This window comes from Archocentrus centrarchus, chromosome 15 (assembly GCF_007364275.1).
Source record: "Archocentrus centrarchus isolate MPI-CPG fArcCen1 chromosome 15, fArcCen1, whole genome shotgun sequence".
Lineage (NCBI taxonomy): Eukaryota > Metazoa > Chordata > Actinopteri > Cichliformes > Cichlidae > Archocentrus > Archocentrus centrarchus.
In genome coordinates, this window is record NC_044360.1 from 19,534,118 (window position 1) to 19,553,394 (window position 19,277).

General features: G+C 38.4%; 1 protein-coding gene across 1 annotated transcript in view; it reads right to left on the minus strand.

Annotated features, from left to right (window-relative positions):
* khdrbs2 (KH domain containing, RNA binding, signal transduction associated 2) overlaps positions 1-19,277 on the minus strand; it is a 68,072-nt gene that overhangs the window by 7,186 nt on the left and 41,609 nt on the right. Inside the window, exons 6-9 of the mRNA XM_030748518.1 lie at positions 17,212-17,398; positions 4,849-4,931; positions 4,115-4,173; positions 1,267-1,363 (exon numbers count right to left, since the gene is read on the minus strand). Of these exons, the coding sequence (XP_030604378.1) occupies positions 1,269-1,363; positions 4,115-4,173; positions 4,849-4,931; positions 17,212-17,398 (424 nt within the window). The 3' untranslated portion in view covers positions 1,267-1,268. The remainder of the gene's footprint in view (positions 1-1,266; positions 1,364-4,114; positions 4,174-4,848; positions 4,932-17,211; positions 17,399-19,277) is intronic.

The following is a 19,277-nucleotide window of genomic DNA, read 5'->3' on the forward strand; positions in this document are numbered from 1 at the left end:
TCTTCGACTTCAAAGGATAAGTTCCATTTATTGCATTTAATGAAGCTGATCGTGTTATTTGTTTTCAGGAGAGTGTTATTTTTTATTTTCTCTGGTGGTGAGTTATGATTTTTGCAAATCAACCCACAGCTGACTACAGATTAGTATTGGTAAAACAAAGTGACCAAAAAAATACCTGTCACACTCACTCACTCACCTATATATATATATATATATATATATATATATATATATATATATATATATATATATATATATGTGTGTGTGTGTGTGTGTGTGTGTATGTAGGCAACGTGCGTTGAGGAAGTCTGTTTGACTCTCACAATGAAGTTATTTCTAGAATACATTACTTACACCAGATTGAGCCTACAGCCACACTAATCAGTGAACTCTGGAGAAAGGTTGAAGGCTGCAAAAAAGACTTTTTAAATTTGAATTGAACACATTTTCTCTGTAGCTGTGGCTGGTTAAAGACTCATCCTGCCTGTAAAGTCATTTTGGCTGACTGACAAAGAGCTAAGCTGGATTTTGCGGGCTGTTTTCCAAATCAGGAAAAAGTGCCAATAGGGTTTGAATTAAAAAAAAAAAAAAAAACTTGCTTAAAAGGGCAAAAGTAATTTCCCCCTAGACAGGGCCAACTAAAATGAGAAAAAGTTTTGCTTGTTTTTCATGTCTAGGAGTGTGTCACAGTGGATAAAAACAGACATGGCATCACTGGATGTTTCACGACACCACGTGGAAATGCTGCTGTTATGTGGAGTCTCCTTAGCAATTAAAGCAAGCAGAGAGAGACGGCAGAGATTTGATAGTCTCTCTAAGTCAAATTATGGCTCTATGATTGCCTGCTTTAACAACAGTGAGCATGGGTTTGCCTATTAAACCTTAGTAATCACTACATTAAAGACAATAAATGGAAACCAACTCGTCACGCAAATCCGAAAAAATAAATCTGCAGATTAATGTTTTAGGGCAAAGAGAGGTGGAATGAAGGGTATTTAAACAGCCAAGAACAACCTTCCTGCATATGGATGAGAACTGTTAAGTGTCTCTTTTGTTAAAAAAAAGGCTCAAACATCAGTATACTGCAATAATTGTGGCTTTATGTGCTTTATAGGGGTGGGAGGATTTTTTACTCTCTGAAGGAGAGGGACCAAAAAAAAAAAACAAACAAAAAAACCCCCAAAAAACAAAAAATTAAACTGTTACAACATTTATAATGGATTTAAAAAAAATTATAAATAGTTGAGAATTGGAGGTCTGGACCACCTTTAGTATCTGCCGTAAGGATGTTTCCTGTAGCCCCCTCGTGTCAGCCGTAAAACAGGGGCTTTGAGACTGACTCTGGTAGTTGCCCACTCCTCCTCTGCAGATTTAAAAAAAAAAAAAAAAAAAAACTGTTAAAAACAAATTGCAGAAAGCTGCTGCATTCACACTGGTGAGAAATGTCATGTCACAAAGGCCAACTCTGAGCATGGATACTGTCTCCTCTCCTAAATCTATTTCACCAAAGACAAGAATATGTAAGCAAGCAAATTATGTCCCAGGTACTACAGGGGCTTCTCTTCACAGAAAATTAATTTCACGAGCTCTTTGCCCTCTGACAGACCAACACTGAGATTCAACTGTCAGCAGCTCCTTCCTTAGAGCCAAATTACATAAAGATGCCCACCTCGGCTGCGAGCCACGACGGTCTGCTCCCAAATAAGAAAGTGTTTATGAAGCAGAAAATCAAATCATTGCCCCATTGGTTTAGGTTTGGTCTGACCTCAACACCCCAGTGCACAACTCATTGTGCTGAAAATGAATGAGCCCAAAGACCCACTATGGCAAGCAGCTTATTGCCGTTGTCATGCGACAAGGTTGTAAGTTGACTTCTGGTGATTTACGCTATTTTATTTAAAAAGCATGTAGAAGCTTTGTGTTTGTTTCTTAATGTTTTCATGGGACATAGAGAGTCATTTATTATGATATTTGAGCAGTTGCTGCTTTGGAGAACTTTGGAGAAAACTGTTTTGTTTTTTTTTGTCAGTTTTTTTTTTTTTTTTGGGCACAGCAGAGGTTAGTCAGCTGATAGTAACAGCTTTCTGGATTAAGCCTTCGAAGGCACATACCCAAAAGGCAAAACAGTCCACCTCTGCAACAGGCACTGGTTGCCCCCATGAGTTTCCACTGGCACATTTATTCCTCTGGCTAAATGCAGCGCGGAGCCAGGAAGGTAGGAGGAATGTGATGCACACAGAAGTGGCTCCCTGGATGAAGATGATTGCAAGTGGGCCGAAACCACACAGTTTTCTTTCTCGGCTGTGAAACATCTTTTGTAAACCAGTGCAGCAGCAGTAGCAGCCGGGACAGTGTGGTCAACTCAACACTTCTTTCTTGTCAGGATTTAACTTTAATCAAATCAAGGAATGTTTGAGAAAGTTTTTTTTTTTCTTATGTCCTACTCTTTGCCCATGAATGTGAGGCATTACCATAAATAATGCTAATATTTCAGTGGTAACTAAAGTGCAGACAGAGAGTGCTAATAGAAATTAAGTCACAAAAATAATACTGGGCTTTCTAAAGAGTGTGTATGGCTGCAACTGACCATTGTCTTCATTTAAAAAAGTAATGTTTCAATTATTATTTCTATAAAAAACAAAAAGAAAAGCAAAACTGTGAACTGTTCTTTTTCCAGGATGAAATAATTGTGCGGCACACATCTTTAATGACTATAAAAACAAGAACTGGGTGCACAAGTGTGAATTTATTTTGGATTTTCTTTAATCCGCACAGGGTCAAAAATATGTATCCAGACTCAAAAATATACATACAATCACTTAAATCTTTTGATAAGTGCTATTGAAGGTTGTACAGTGTCTTTTAACTTGACAAGGCCAAGGCCTGTTAACTTCTCATTAGTGATCATGATTGACTACAGCTGGTAGTTTCTCTTTGCCAGCATAAAAAGGATTTGCTTGAAGCGCTCACTGGATTGACCAATACTCAGAACAATGGGGAAGTCCAAGGAACTCAGTGAAGATCTAAGAAGGAAATCAATTGTATGTAAGTACATGTTATTCACATGTGTGTCAACCACTTTGCCAACATCTGGAAGGAGACCCAAACTGTCACACTCAGATGTGAGGAAATTGGTTCAGGAAACTCCCATGAACCACCAAGTCTCAAGCCTGCCATGAGCGAGAATGTAAATGTAAAAGTTTGTCACTGTGGACAGTGACACAAAGTTTTAGTGCCGACCAAGAAAGAAGTTCCTACTCCAAAATCGACACCTTCAAGCGCGAGTGAGATTTGCAGTTGCCCACATGGACAAACCAAATGCCTTGTATAGAAAAGCTTTATGGTGAGACAAGACACAGACTGAGCTATTTGGCCACAATGATAAAAGGAGTGTGCATGGAGGAGTAAAAGTGAGGCTTTTAAACCTAAGAACACTGTATCTGTCAAGTGTGGTGGTGGTAGTATCATGATCTGGGGCTGTTTTGATGCCAGTGGTACTGATACACTGCATAAAGTGAATTCTGAAGTTATTAAAAAAAAAGTCATTTCAGAAGTAGGCTCATTTTCTCATAGATGAGGAGCTGCCCTCTGTTGGCTATTAGGAATGCCACTTTTCAGGGCGCCTGGGTGGCTTAGTGAAGCCGGTGACCACATACACATGCCCCGTTGCAGTGCGGGCGGTGCGGGTTCACGTCCCGGCCCATCGCCAATTTGCCCACGTGTCTTTCCCTGTATCTCCACTGTCAATAAAAGCCACTGGGGCCAAAAATGCAAAGAAAGACTGTATTAAAAAAAAAAAAAAAAGGAATGCCACTTTTCAGACCTTTCAGACCTTCAGACCTTTTCATCACATTCTTAGAATTGTGAAGCTAGAGCTGCAGAGTGTGGTGCAAGGTGAGCAAGGACTTCACTGTTTAATCAGCCACCCAGCTACCAAATCATTTTTATGAATTGACTAATCAAATAATCAACCCATTTTCATAACTTTAATAATGGGGATTGTGTTGGATTGTGCTGGATTAAACAGTTTATGTTGAGTATTGAAAAATTATAATGCACAAAAAAGAGGGTGACTCATTTCTGTTTTTATCAGTATATAATAAGCTCTATTTACCGTAGTTATTGTAGGATTCATCACTGGTTCCCTGTCCGTATTCATAATAATCTGAAATGCTGAAAACAGACAAAGAGAAAACACAATTCAAGGTAAATAATAATAACCTGCACACTAATTTTGTTTTTGTAAAATAAGAAAAAAATCAAGTACACACATAAGCATTGTAATCCTTTATATTATTGCTATTATCGACAAGACCAAAGCATTTTTATAACTTCTCGGTAGTTCTCTGTGTCTCTCAGCCCTAATCTATTGGTTCCTACTGAAGAAATGGATCTTTAAAAAGTGCTCATAAACATATCTTCAACCACAGAAGGGCTCAGTTATTCCTAGAAAAGCTGGGCAAATTTTAACAAATTTTACTCCATTTGTTGGGGACTCAGCTGCGGATTTAGTGTGTCACTAAATATTTACAGCAGCATGATGGTGTATGTGGGATTAACTACTGTGCCCATGTTGCTCAAGTTGCTCACTGATGTGTTTTTAACAGACAGCAGACGTCTCTGGCACAGTTATATCAGGCTTTAGTATACACACATACTGTAGCTTTGCTGTTAGGATCAATTCATTGCGGGCTTCAGTCTTTTCATGGGATTTCTTGCTCTAATATACACCTGTGATGGCCCAGCTGGTCACAGAGAACCTTAAACGTGCTGTATTGTAACAACAGACAGATGGTGACTGAGGGAAAAGTTGAAAAGCCTTTGCTGGTGTGTATTTGTTAAGATTACCTCTTTGACTGATTGCTATAGTTATCTTCATAGGCTTCATAACTCTCATCATCATATTCGCCGTCATATCCGTCATCGTAGGCCTGTGAGGGAACATGCAGTAAGCATTAACATTGACTTGTCGCCACATGTCTATCCAGTCTAACAGGTTAGAGATAAATAATATAAAAATAATCAATACTTAGTTCCATGGGCAAAGTATATTACACTGAGTCGGTAATAGGAGAGGAAACAGAAAAATTAATGTCCGACAGAGACTATTGATTAAGGTTTGCAGGGAACATGTCTCACTGGTGGAGCCTATTGGACACCTTCTGAGTCTCAAACTGCAATATGGATCTGCACTATTGATAAGTAGCTATTCAGAAAATAAGCACAAAATACAGCCAGAAGCTATATGCTCATGTTCAATAAGAATACAAGTGGCTCAGCAGCAGGCAGTGCACAGACAAGTCCTAAAGTTATACAAACATTTTGCCAACAACCCCTAAGTATTAGAAACCACAGAAAAAAATATCACTCTGTGAAAAACATTTGACAGTATCAGGTTAGTATTTTACATTTATATCAGTAATCTATTAGTTCTCTTTTTATTTATTACTTGTCAGAGTCTGCACATAGAAAACGATTCCTATTACAGATTCCCTTGTTGTGCCTCAGATGGTGTGTTAATCCAGTTTGTGCCTGTTTACTTCTACAGAGGATTCTTCTCAACTTATTTATGCAGGGACTCTGATTTTGGATCAGTTTAAATAAGAATTATCATTCAGAAGAGGGAACCACAGAAGGCCCGGTTAAGAGGTTTTAGTCATTAAATCCTCTAATATTTCATCCATTACAATGACATGTGAATGTATTCCTTAGTGTTTTGTCATATTAGTATCATCTGTTCTTTCCCACTGTGATGGCCGTCACTTTCTAATATCCTATTTTTCATCTTGCTTTTACTGAAATTTCTTTAAAGTTATTAAAGTGCCAAAAGCCAGCTCTGAAAAGAGAGGACTTGACCAAAAAGCACTCAGAGTTGGGTTTTAATTGCTGCTGTGCACTCTGAGGAATGAAATGCTATGAACTGATATGATGGCAGAGTGGACTTTTTCCCCTCGGTTTTGCTTCTTAGGAAACCTCCAAGCTTTCTGGAGAAGATCTGAGAGGAATACTGCAGGAACCAATAAAAGCCAGAAAGAGATTTAACCTGACTTAATAAAAGCCCCTGATTATTTTTCATTTATAGTTATAAGCTAGAAGTAAACATCACAGAAAGATAAGGTGTTGTGCTCTTAAAGATGGAACATTATTTATCGTGAAGCACGAGTCTAGAAGCATTGCGTATGCCACGCCAGCTGAAAATATCTAAAACTTGGAAAAATGTGCACGTCAGGGCAGAAACTCCGAATGATGATCACAAATGTTTTGGAGAAACAGGGGACACAGGTGGGGGGAGGTAATTACTTGAAGTATATCATAAATCCTCTCGGGCAGCAGGGTGGAGCGGTGGTTAGCGCTGTTGCCTCACAGCATTGTCTTGGATTTGAATCCACCATCTGGCCGGGGTCTTTCTGTGTGGGTTGTCTTTGCGTACTCCAAATTTCTCCCACAGTCCAAAGACATGCAGTTGGTGGGGTTAGGTTAATTGGTGATTCTAAATTGCCCTTAGGTGCGAATGGTTGTCTCTCTGTGTTAGCCCCGCCATAGGCTGGCGACCTGTCCAGGGTGTATCCTGCCTCTCGCCCTATGCCAGCTGGGAAAACCTCCAGCATCCCCGCAACCCTGAACTGGATAAGCGGAAGAAAATGGATGAATGGATGGACGGACTGTGCTTGAAGGACACAAGTCACTCCAGCAGTGCATTTCTATTCCATAAGATAGAGGCCATCTAGCTAACTATTTAAATCTGTGTTTCATTATTAAACTATTATGAAACTACTGAGCATCTGGTGCTGACTCATGAGTGCATTCTCAAAACTTGAAAGCACAGAGAAGAGGATCAGGGCTGATTTAGGGTGAGCACTGAATTGCTGAAGATGCCAGGGTGCATCAGGTGGCAGAATCTGCAAAGTCTGGCTTGTCTTTACCAGACAGCAACCTGATTTTAATCACATCAGCTAATGACTAGGGGTGGGACTCGATTAAAAAAATTAATCGAATTAATTAGAAGCTTTGTAATTAATTAATCGAAATTAATCGCATTTTAATATTTAACATGAGAAATATTAATTTAAGTTTGGTTGATGAATGAATCAATATACATCAGCTTAAACTTCAAAATGTTATTTTCCCACCAGTCTACTACACAGACCAATGAAGGGTGGAAGTGCTCCTGTGATAAGCAAATTCCTGAAATTAAAGTTAAGCATCATAACTGGATAGTTTTAGTCAACATTAATGTCTCACTTAATATAGTTGGAAATTAATCATTCGCTCAGCTGTATTCCTTGATGTTGTTATGCTTGTTTTAACAGCTTACTTTGAATAAAGACTTAAAATTAAACCACAAAAAGGAGCAAAAGTTCGCTCTCTGTTTAACCAGCTGCTTTTCCACAGCTGTGCTTCGCACTCACAGTTGGTAGGCGACATGAGCTAAGCAGAGGTGAGGGCAGGCGACGCTGATATGAAGGCTAGCCGCTCCTAGCCTTCATATCAGGCTAGTAAAAGTAAAACATAAATACAATATTTATCATTTTGTATTTTGTCAGATTTGATTTATTTATTGCTTTTATTTATTTGAGACACTGCTAAAAGTCAGAATAACATGAAGCCAACCTTCCTGCCAAGAATGGAACCCATGGCTTTCTGCTCCCATGTGGTATGCCCCCTCCAACCACGCAGCAATCACATGATTGTGGCATCTATAATTTTGACAGCTTTGTTCTTGTCTATACAGCTGCTTTAAAACAAGGGGAGGACAAAAAAAGCAGTGAATGTCCTTATGCTCCACTGACTGGTCCACTGTAATAGCTGCTGCAGATGCCATCCCTGCAGCTATTTTATATGTAACACCCCCTCTAATCCCTGCAGGAACATTATGTCAGTCAATATTCATGAGGGACCTGCATCGACTGTTTATTGTTAATCGTGTCAGTGTAGTCGATAGAAAATGAGGCACTCATCCAATTTTAAGTTGATTATGATTTATAAAAAGAATCTGTGTCATATTTTATTTGTTAGACTGAAATGTGTGAAATGGCGTTAACCTTTTTGGGAGCTGAGGATTGCGTCTCACATCTGAAACAAAACTAACACCTTTATGTTAAATGATCTGCTTGCAGAAAGCTTTCAGCACAATAAAATATTGTATTCATGACAACAGAGATAAACAGTCCCAGTAGACCAAAGGTTCATGTAAACAGCATAACCTGAAACTGGAGTGAGGCCAAAGCGTGTGCAGAACAGCAGACAAAGGTGTTGTCTCTTTTTTTTTTTTTTGTAATTGTTGGATCTTGTTCATTTAAAGAGATTTAGTGGAGTTTAAAGTGCTTACGCCTCTTTTTCATCATGATCTAATCTCTTTAATCCTTTCCGAGCTTGCTATTTCAAATCAAGCTCCACTATGATGCATGCAAGTGTTCACTTCCTTTAAAAGGCTGAATGGATTTTAAATCAGCAGAATAAAATGCGTCAAAAGCCTCAATGAAACTGGTTGATGGCAAATGTGAACTCCTTAGCTCAATATTCCTTCATGTCTGCCTGTAATAAAATAACATATATAGTCTAATGGAGTAATTGCATCGTGTATTAGGTGTGGCTGCTTCTGATAATGCTCTGTCACAAAAGCATAGCTATCAGTGTGAAGGACATCAAGTACGGCTACACAAAAGACATTATATTCAAAGCACTAGTACACACTCTCCTTCTCCTGTCGGGTAAAGCTGATTCAAAGTGCTCCGGTTCCTGTGTGGCTTTATTTGTGTGAACATGAATTTGACTAAATTAAAGTTAGGGATTATGTCAGGGATTAAGTTGTTCCGGGGATCCTATACTACTCTTTTTTTTTTTTTTTTGCATGAGTCTTTCCTCACAAAGGCAGAGAGTCAGACATGCATATCTAAGTAATTAACCATTTTGTTAGCAATCCTGCACAAAAAAATTCTCCACACTGGACCCCAACTATAAGAGGGGATTAATTTCAGCCATCAGTCATTATTGGAATGTGAAGTCATGCAAAACGTGCAGTATATTTAATTTAAGGATGAAAAGGTTTTTGTCACTTTTACAGATAAAAGTAAGAGAAATATAAAATCAATAAATGATACAGAGGGCGAATTCATGTAAACATGTCACAGCTGTTTGTGGTTACTTGTTTACAGGAATGATGTGTGCATGCTCAGCTCACCATAAGGCAGGTATTCATTGTCGTGAGCCCTGGATCTTGGATCAAGGGTTTTGAGTTTTTTTGTGAGTTCATAGTTCTGATATGACTATGATTTATGTTTGATTTATGTATGTTTATGAGTTCTTTGATCTCTTCTTTAATGTTTTAACCCTGGAAAGCCTGTTAATCTGGGCCCCGACCGATCTGGTATGGAAATCTAATTTTTGATCTACTTGTTTGATCTGGTAATGGGTTTATGCTGGAATCCCTTCCCCTTTTTATCAAGGCTTGGGACTGGCACTAGGAGCACACTGGCTTGTGACCCCATCATGGCTGGGTTATATGAAGGGATGAATCCAAATATGAAATTTTTTGGTTCAAATCATCATCAATATGTACAGAGCAGGTCAGGGGAGATGTACAACAGTGAGTGTCTACAGCTATCTCTAAAAAAACAGTGGAGGCTCTGTCGGGGTTTGGGGCTGCATTTCAGCCACTGGTGGTGGAGATCTTGTCAAAATTGATGGAATTATAAATATAGAAATGTACTGTTAGATTTTGATCCATCATACAATGGCATTTCTAAAGCATCTGATCATCAGTGGCTTAATTTGAATTAGTGTTTTTCCCTGTGCTTCCATATGCTTTTGGGTTTTGTTACCTGTTTCTGGACTGCCAGTTACTTGTTAATTTCAAGCAATAAACACTCAACTTAACATTCAGCCTTCCATCTATTGCATCCTATATTTGTGTTCTCAATTTTCCACCACACCTCGCACAGCCAAATCTAATAACTGACTTTCAAGCCTGTTAGAACTGTACAAACTCTATTTTTTCTGTATTTCCATGTATTTTTGTACAAGTTTCAATAAATTGCTTCATCTATTTCACATTTTACTAGCAAAATATAAATGAATGGAGTGTCAAGACTTTTGTATCTTACTATAATTCACACAATCTGTCTGTGTTTAGTTGGCCACTAATTCTTCCAACACCAACAGGAGTTGAGCAATCAGATAGAAACACTTGGATGAGGAGAAGTTTTTTTTTATTTTTTAAATTTGTTTACATCAAAACCAAGAATACAAAATGAAAAATGATATTGAATTAAGTAGTGGAAGCCATCACCAAGCATTAGCATGCTCATTTAACCAGCTGACACCTTTGAAATAGCTTAACTGACAGTAGCAGTACAGCAATAAAGAACCATTACTTACTTAGCATAGATTATACATAAAAAAAGACAGTTATAGCTTTCAAGCTGACACATTAAGCCAGCTGCATTTTTTTCTAATGACAACAGTGAGCGACTCTTTTGGTTGCAAAAGGAAGTTATAAAGGAAGCCTATGTGAAAATTACCCTATTTTTCACTTGATTTATGACTTCAGTAAACTTATTTTTTTGTTGAGTTTATGTTTTGAGTTGCTCAGTGAAGACTTATTTAATACAACAGGGAAAGTAGCATGATGTGCTCACCATGAGACTTTAAAAGGGTAGTTCACAAATCCATGGGTGAGAGAATAGTGGCTACCGCCATCTTTTATGTACAGTCTATATCTTTAACGTTAGAATAAGAAATTGAATTGTGAATTAAAAATGAGCATGCTGCCTGCTTTTTGACAAAATGCCAAGAAACATAACTGTTCATAAGAGTCATGAAGGAGCAGTTTTGTTTTGGCATCTGAAATTATATTTATGATGGATTATTCTAGTGCTTATAAGTGTACTGTGTGATGACAACCAAAAAAACAGTCTATCCACTGAGGAAGACAATGAGATACGGTTGAAAAACTGTGGAAAAAGCTAGGTCAAACTATATCTGTATGCTTCAAATGACACAATTTGCAAACAATATTTTTTTTAAAGGCAGGTTATGGCAGAAACAAAAATCATCAAAAGGAACAAGTGGCATTCAATGATTCGAAGCTCAAAGAAAAAAATAAAATGTTCATCCTTTTCTTCCTCACTGCTCTCCTGAACTCAGCGTTAGCTTCATGAACAAAACATGCGTTCAGATTTGATTAGGTGCTATGTGTAAATAGTGCTCCCTCTAATTAATGAGGCTTGATTCCTCTAGTTTGACACTCATCTGTAAAAACAATTAACATGCTCCTTTTCAACAAGGCAGAGGACATAAATCAAATGTTAACACAAGGCTGGAGAGTTCTCGCTCAGTGTAATTAGGACAGCGAGAACCTAAAGGCCCTTAGCACTGTGCTTCATTATCAATTGACAACCTGTATGTCCCCTGACAGTGACTGATCTTCATAGGGAGAAAGCCTGTGAATGCCTCTCGACGTAACACGAATGTGGGGGGGAAATGAGATTTGCAGCCTTTTGTCTCACTGAATAGATGCTGCTTTTCACTGCTCTCTACCTGTGCAAATTCAATCAGCATGCACCTTTTGTTGTTTCTAACACACTTAAAATATGAGTTTACTTTTGAATGCTGCTCTTTGAATTGTGCCATGGTAAATTTGATACAATGATAATATTTGCTACATTGAATAATTATGATGAGATCAAAGCTTGATTACTTTAGGGACATTAAGCAATCTCTTTGGCTTTAGGGATGCTCAAGAAGACAATAAATAAACACAACAGGTATTTTCCACTGTCTGCGTCTACCCTCACAAGTGACTTAAGTCTCTGATGCTACAACTGAGGCTATAATGCATTCTACCTGGGTTTTACCTCTACTGAATAATCCAGAGGAAATGTGTGCTACATCTGTTTTAATAAACAGCAGAGTTCTGCATGAAGAATTTCCATAATTAATATGACAAATGTGAACTCAGCACTGTATCTGAACCTATTGTTATGAAGCAATTATAGCAGATGTGCATCCCACTCACAATGGTGCCCTTAGAAAACGGCTCTCTATAAAGAAATACACAGAACCTTACAAATCTTAGACATCTTTTATGCTCATGCACTAGATGATATGGGGAGAAAATTTTTCCCCCCTTTTCAAAAGGGTGTCCTTTTGCCTTTTCCACAGTTGATAGATTAGAGTTTTTTTTCTTCAAAGCCTCCCAAAGCTCTGTGTTTAATCACATTATGGCATTTCCCCGCGCTGCCTTGGTATGGTTGCAGGGCTCAGGTTTAAAAACCGAGCAATGCGTTTCAATTTTTACCAGCAATTTGTACAATTCATGGTCTGCTGTCAGGGACATAACACTGTATCACTCTCTCACACTCACTCTCTGTCATCAGCCCTGACATTAAAAGATAAGATTTGATCTAGATGGGATTTGATCTTTAACTGAGGCCATGATCCCAGTCTATACAAAATTCCATTCATCACATCTTTAATCTTCCTCTGCTCTCCATCTGCACTTTTCACATGGAGTAACTTATACAGATTACAATGTAATGTCTCTGCTGCTCTTTCGAGGGGATTAGTAAAATTCATTCCTTAATACTTCTTCCAGTGTCAGTAAGTTACAGCTATTAATGGTAATTTTAGCACTTCAGCAGTGACTTAAATTGCAAACCTCAATGCAACACCTACGGTGACATTTCTCAGACAAGTAATTTTCTTATTAATGTCTCAAAAGAGTGAAATCTAGACCATCTTCCATGATTCAAAGCATAAAATCCCCTTACGACAAAAATATGTAGTCAGAAAAGTGTTGGCACATCAGATCAGATACTGTAAGAGCCCAGCAGGGAGAAGAAGCTCCTGTGGTGCGACTACAATACATTTAATAATAAGAGCAATTCCAGTTGTGCTTTGTTGAAAGCATAAAAAATACTTTAAAAAAATAATCAAAAGCAGCCTGCATGGTTGGGGGAAAAAAGCCACATCCCACTGTACTCAAAAACCTCGATAGGGAAAAGACGTTTTGTCTGGTACAATTGCAAAACAATAAAAAATACAAACTGACACTGAAGACAGCGGCTGCTCGCTGGAATTGTAGATACCTTATCACTGAAAAACAGGCCTCTTTCCCCAGATAACAGATCTGCATTTTGAGCGCTTTCACATTAAAATATGGGAGAAGGGAGATCCATTTTTGCAGCAGCTTCATGCAGATTGGCTGCTGATTGCTTAATTTAATTATTAATAAATATGACAAATATCTATCAAAGAGTATGAAAAGGTTAACCCAGCTTTAAATGGTTACATTTTCAATTATTTGCCTCAATCTGTTTATCAAAATGGATCAAGGGATGGATCAAAATCTGAAAGCAAAAAAAACAAAAAACACAGCCCAGTGCCCAAGTTGAGTGTTTTTTATGGTTTTACTAAAAATATAAGAAACATCGGACCTAAAAGGAACAAAATGATGGCCTAGTGATTGCAATTAAAGTTTTACTAAAGGGCTTATTGGTTTATCTGAAATGATACTAAAAGCCTAGCGGCGCTTAACTCTAGTAGACAGAGCTCTACAGCAGACACACAGCAGATGTTCTGGGAGCAATTCGGCTGCAATATGTTAATACATTGTCTCAAAAGTGAAAGCCTGGCTGTCATCATTTCTGGATTAGGAGCGTTTCAAATGTCAGCATGTGAAGAATCTGTTAGAAACACTGTTTAGACGCGTTCCATGGACTCAGTACCTAGACTGACACCCCCACCCACCCACCTGCAACTCCCTCCATGGCGGAGCACTGTAATCCACTTCACTTCTGAACTGATGCCATCATTTAAAAGGGACAATAATGGTCACTGTCATTGTATTAGTTTTATGACACTGATGGTCTGACAAGTCCATTCATCACGATAGTCTCCAGAGGAGCTGCACAACAGCAGAAACATAGCAAATGTTTACCGGAGCTCCACCTCAAATGAAGGAGAAAATGACACTCTGTCATTCACTGAGCAAACACAATGACTCCAAACTACACCATGCATACGTATCTACATGTGTATGTGCTGGTTATTAATAAGCACTGCTATGCAAATTGGTTTCTAGCAGAAGTGCAATGATATTAATAACTTCTCTTGACTGTGTGTAAAAGCCGAAGCTGAAATGAAAATTGTAAATTTTGTTACTGCAGGGAAAAAAGTTATGATCAGGAAGTCGGTAATTCTAATTTTGTGTCACCACTTTGTCTGCTAGACCTTTATGTTTACTGTATGAAGGCTTGCTTTCATGATATTTTAAAGGAGAAATTTTAAAAAAATGACCAATTAATTTCTAACTCCTACTCAGGAGATAACAGCAGAGTGGGCTTGCAGGGTTCTGTGATCTCTGGCTCCTCTTGTACACATATTGAAGTGTCCTCTGTGAGTATAAATAGCTGACTGAGGTGGAAAGTGTAAACTGGCTTGCCTGAGTTTTCAAGAACAATTTGTCAATCTGCAATTGAGTAGTTGGTTTAGCACTTCTCATCCAGCCAAATCCAATTTTTGGGAAAGACATGAATCTTTAAAAGTGGGTCAAAAATATACAGTGAAACTTTTTGGGTGCTAAGGCATAACTCAAACTGGAATCAAGTATATTTTTTGTTGGGTATTACTTTTTGCTGTTTATTAATACCCTGTTGGAGAGTATATACTTGACATAGGTGTTCCCTAGAACAAAATCCATGAGATTTCCAGTGGTGTCAGTGTGAGCTGCAGGTAACAGTCCACAGATGCTCCTAAAAGGGTATTTTCAACAGTGATAACACATTTGAACCTGCTGTGGGCTACATGTATGACTTAAAAGTTATTCAGCATAGTTACGTTAATGAAGGAACGTGTATCTCTGGGTTCGACTGGCGATATGATAATTGAAACATCACTGGAATAAGTTCACAAAGAGCCGCAGTCTGACAGGGAGGAGGAAATCGTGCTCGTGTTAAGGATACAGCAAGGTGAGATTTGTGGGAGAAAGATAAGGAGAAAACATGATGTTCATAAATTAGAAAGCAAACAATGATACATGATAACCACCAGCTTCCTTGTGCTTTCCTTTGAAGTTATAAATCAATACCACCCTCGATTAGGTACAATTATGGACTTTCTCACAGTATCGCATTTGTGAGACAGACTGACAGTTTGACAGAGTCCATCAATCAACAGTCCCAGGAGAAATTACACAATACTCATACACACAATATTTTCCTAAAGACAAACACAGGGTATAGAAACAAAAACGCAGCAACTGTTGCTGATATATTGTTGTGTTCCAATAGATTGCACATCGCAGGCATCTTGTAGAGAAATAACAAGAAGCCGCACAGCATCATGTACACTCATTCAATGAAGAAAAAAGAAAAGAAAAAAAAGCCTGGACCTGCATAAAAAGGTCTCACTGCAATCAGGAAACATGCTTAAGGAAAATTGTGTAATGTAGCAGAAAAAAATAGCAAAGTGAGATATGAGGGAAGAGAATGTTCAGGACAAACTCATCTTTCCATAATCCCCTAGTCTCTGTGCTCCCACCCTCCTTTCCAACCTCCAATTACAAAGAGAAGAAATGCCCTGCTTCTTCACTCCACAGAAATACACAGGCTCTACATCAGAACTCAATTTGGTTTGGTAATGAGACTGCGCTTGTGCATTTCCCCATGCAGACAGCCCAATCTTCAATTGCCTACACACATGGGGGCTTTTCTTAGCAGGAAGGCTCTGAGGAAATAGGCTGGTAAAAGTGTTGCCTTTTTTCATTTGGATGAAACTTACAGCTCACCTTGTGTAGTCTTTTGAAAAATGACCTTGAGAAATTTATGAGATCTGAAGACAACATACTTTTAACTGAAGCTTTGAATATTTTCTTTTTTGATACAGAACACAGCATTATATCAGGAGATATAAAATGTTTTACAGAACGCCAGTAAAAGCACAGATTATACCTTTAAACGCAGCCTTCTCTCTTTGCAAGCTGGTAGTGTGGCGACTGCATCCTCACTGCAGAGCTTCATGGATTTTGATGACCCACCATACGATATTCTCTTACGTTTATGGTACAGTTTACTTAAGGTGACCAAGAGAGAGACTGTTCCCACAGCTCATATTGCATGTCTTTTGTTAAACTCCAAACCAAATAATAATTTTCAAATAGCCATTGTTTTCCATATGTGTCATTAAAGAATATCTCTGCTGATCATTTCTCCTGTCAAGTCACCTTTTTTGTCCTCCGATCTGCATGTGCTGCCTTGGGAAAGATACTAAACCTTCTAAACTGATGTGTCCATGAAAAAGCATGCAGGAGAAGTACTGTATAAATGTATGTGTAAATGGTGTGAAAATACTTTGCGCCAACTTCCAACCTAATTTCGGACCATTATCTACAGCCAATTATGCTTTAAGATTTTCTTTTAATATCTTAAAACAAACAAATAAATAAATACATAAAATTCAAAAACAGAGTAAGCAATAAACACCAACATTACCATAGTAAAAAGCTGTGCAGAGCAGTCAAAAATAGTGCTTGGGTACGAGGATGAAGGTTTGTCACTATAAACAGAGCTTAAAGCTGAGAAAAATCAAACCTCAGCACAGTCTATGATGGCTTAACCTGAGCCAGCCAAAAATAAATCAGGCTGCCCAGTTAAAGATACTCGACTTTAAGCTTTTTCTGGTCAGGTCAAAGCATGACTTGTCTGTATGGCAAAACTGAAGCAATGGTGGCAAAACGTGTTCCAGTTCGTCCCTCCTTTTCCTTGAACATCGCAATTATGGGTTAATCTTACGTTGAACACAACAAAATAATTTCTTTTTGTAAAACAAATTATCATTAGTTATAAAGTATGGTGCAACATTAATTCAAAAATATCAATCCGGGCACCAGAAAATGTGCTTTGCTTTTAGTGGTTGGCACAAAATAAAGAGAAATTGATCACCGCTTGCAACTATGTCAACCTTAATAATCCCAAACCATCCAATAACGTGCTGTAAGTTTTTTAAATTGAAGATAGGCAAATGAAAATATATAATGTAATACTTGCTTGTCCTACTTTTTCAAGATGTCCCAGAATGCCCTACCTCTCCATGTAAAGCACGACTCATCCAGATTACATGAAAGGGAAGTAAATCAAGTCTGATTTACACACACTTCAAGTAAAATTACTATCAGCTATACTTTTCAGTGTGTGCAAAGAGGATTGGACTTACGTAGTCGTCGTATGATTCATGTGTGACTGCTAACAGCGGGGGCCTGTATCCAGCACTTGCTGCCGCTGCCCCTCTGGCTCTCGGGACTTGTACCTCCCTCGTCAAAACTGTCGTTGGAAGTTTGCTGTGTGCTGCTGTTGCTGCCCCCCGAGGTGTTGCTGCACTCCTTCCCGCGCCTCTGTGGCCCCTGGTAAAGCGAAAAAGCAGACAAACATGGCCTCAAAATTGCCTTGAGAACCTTGCTCTGCAACACTTGTAAATAAGCCACAGTGAATTAAGCAGGAAAGTGGAATTAAGACATTCAAGGAAAAAAAAAAAAATCCTTTTTAGTGCTGCATATGTGCAGGCTGCCACAGCTGGTGGTTGGCTTACACTGTGCTCAGGTGAAACACAAGATAAACACAACACTGAGGTAGATCTTGTTATGATCAGAAGGGTGACGAGTGTCACTTTGTGTTTCCTCTGCTCTGCAAAACATGCCTGTGGGATGCAACATGGTTATTTCAAAAACATGATAGAGCAGTGTCATGACTGCATTTGCACAACAGCACATCTGCCTGAAACCACTGATTAATGTCAGGCTGTAGGCAGACAGGTCTAGTTTTCAAAGACAACAAGCAGCTACTTGACATGCACCAGTGGAGACCAAAGGCCAAAGGGCTAGGGCAGACACGAGGAATTCAAGGTAGGTTGTTTCTTTATATAAAATCGTGACTTTCCAGCAGCTGGACTTTATGCTCAGTGTAGGGACTGCAGGGAGGATTTACCATTGCAAAGACATCTATTTTCTGCTAACTTACATTTTAACAGCATGATATAGGAAGGGTATGGTACTTTTTCTTCCCTGGCTCATTCTTCACTAGGTAGCAACCTATTGTTATCCAAAAATACAGACACTCAAATGGGAATTACCAGTGCATAATTTTCATGGTAGATTTACAAACATTGCTCATCATTGCACCATGAGGGAAAAATCTGGAAAAAAAAAAAGCTCATATGGACGTGCTGCCAGAATTAGGCAAGGCTGTCATGACACACTCTAACTGGTTATTCAAGGGTGACTGCCACAGCTCAGGTAGATTATGGTCAGTTTGCTCAATAAATAAATTTAACAAAATAATTAATTAAAAACTTAAAAGGAGACTTGAAGAAGCAGGCGTTGCAGACGGCTGCATAAATGTCTAATCCAATCATATCCTCTGTAGCACTTAATTTTTCTGCCTAGATCCTAAAAATCCCCCTGGGCTGCAGGAGCTACGAGGAAAATAAAAAAATGAAAAGAAACTGTTTAAAACTATTAACTACAACATGATAAAGAGGACTCACAACAGGTTTGCATGAAACAGGCTTGCAATAAATACAGAAACATGTGCAGCTGAACCAATTAATGTGAAAATTCACCATGAAGGTGGGTGCCTCCTTTTTTAGAATTTTTTTCTTAACACATGTATTTGTCATTTACAACACATTAAGTTCTAGAGTTTCCACAAAAGCATAAAATTACACATTTTATTGCAATGAATAATAAACACGAGTGAAGTTGATAAAGCTGAATATTTGTGGCTTCTTTTTCTCAGGAAGGTTACTTTTGCTTTGAGAACAACTCGGTCTGTGAAACAAGTTGTATGTTCAACCACTGAGGTGCCTCTGCATGAAGTAAGCAAGGAAGTATCTTGATCACATATTTAATTCCACTGGAAGCACAGTGTGCTGCACAAAGCATGAGAAACCACAGAGGTTGAAGCCACAAAACTATATACATTTGTGTGCAAAAGTCTTTATGCCAAAATTCTTCATATTTTGCTAGGTAAATGGGAAATAGGTGCAGGGATTTATTGAAATGTGCAAACATAAACGGAAATATGAGTTTGAAAGTCAATGTTTAGTGTGACCACCTTTATTCTTTAACACAGCCTGAACTCTCTTTGGCAGCTTACTTGTAATTTCTTTTAGTAGTCTACAGGAATAGTTCTCCAGGCTTCTTGAAGGAAATTCAAAGCTCTTCTTTGGATGTTGCTGCCTTTTGTTCCATTCTCTGTCAAGATGATCCCACACTGCTTCAGTAA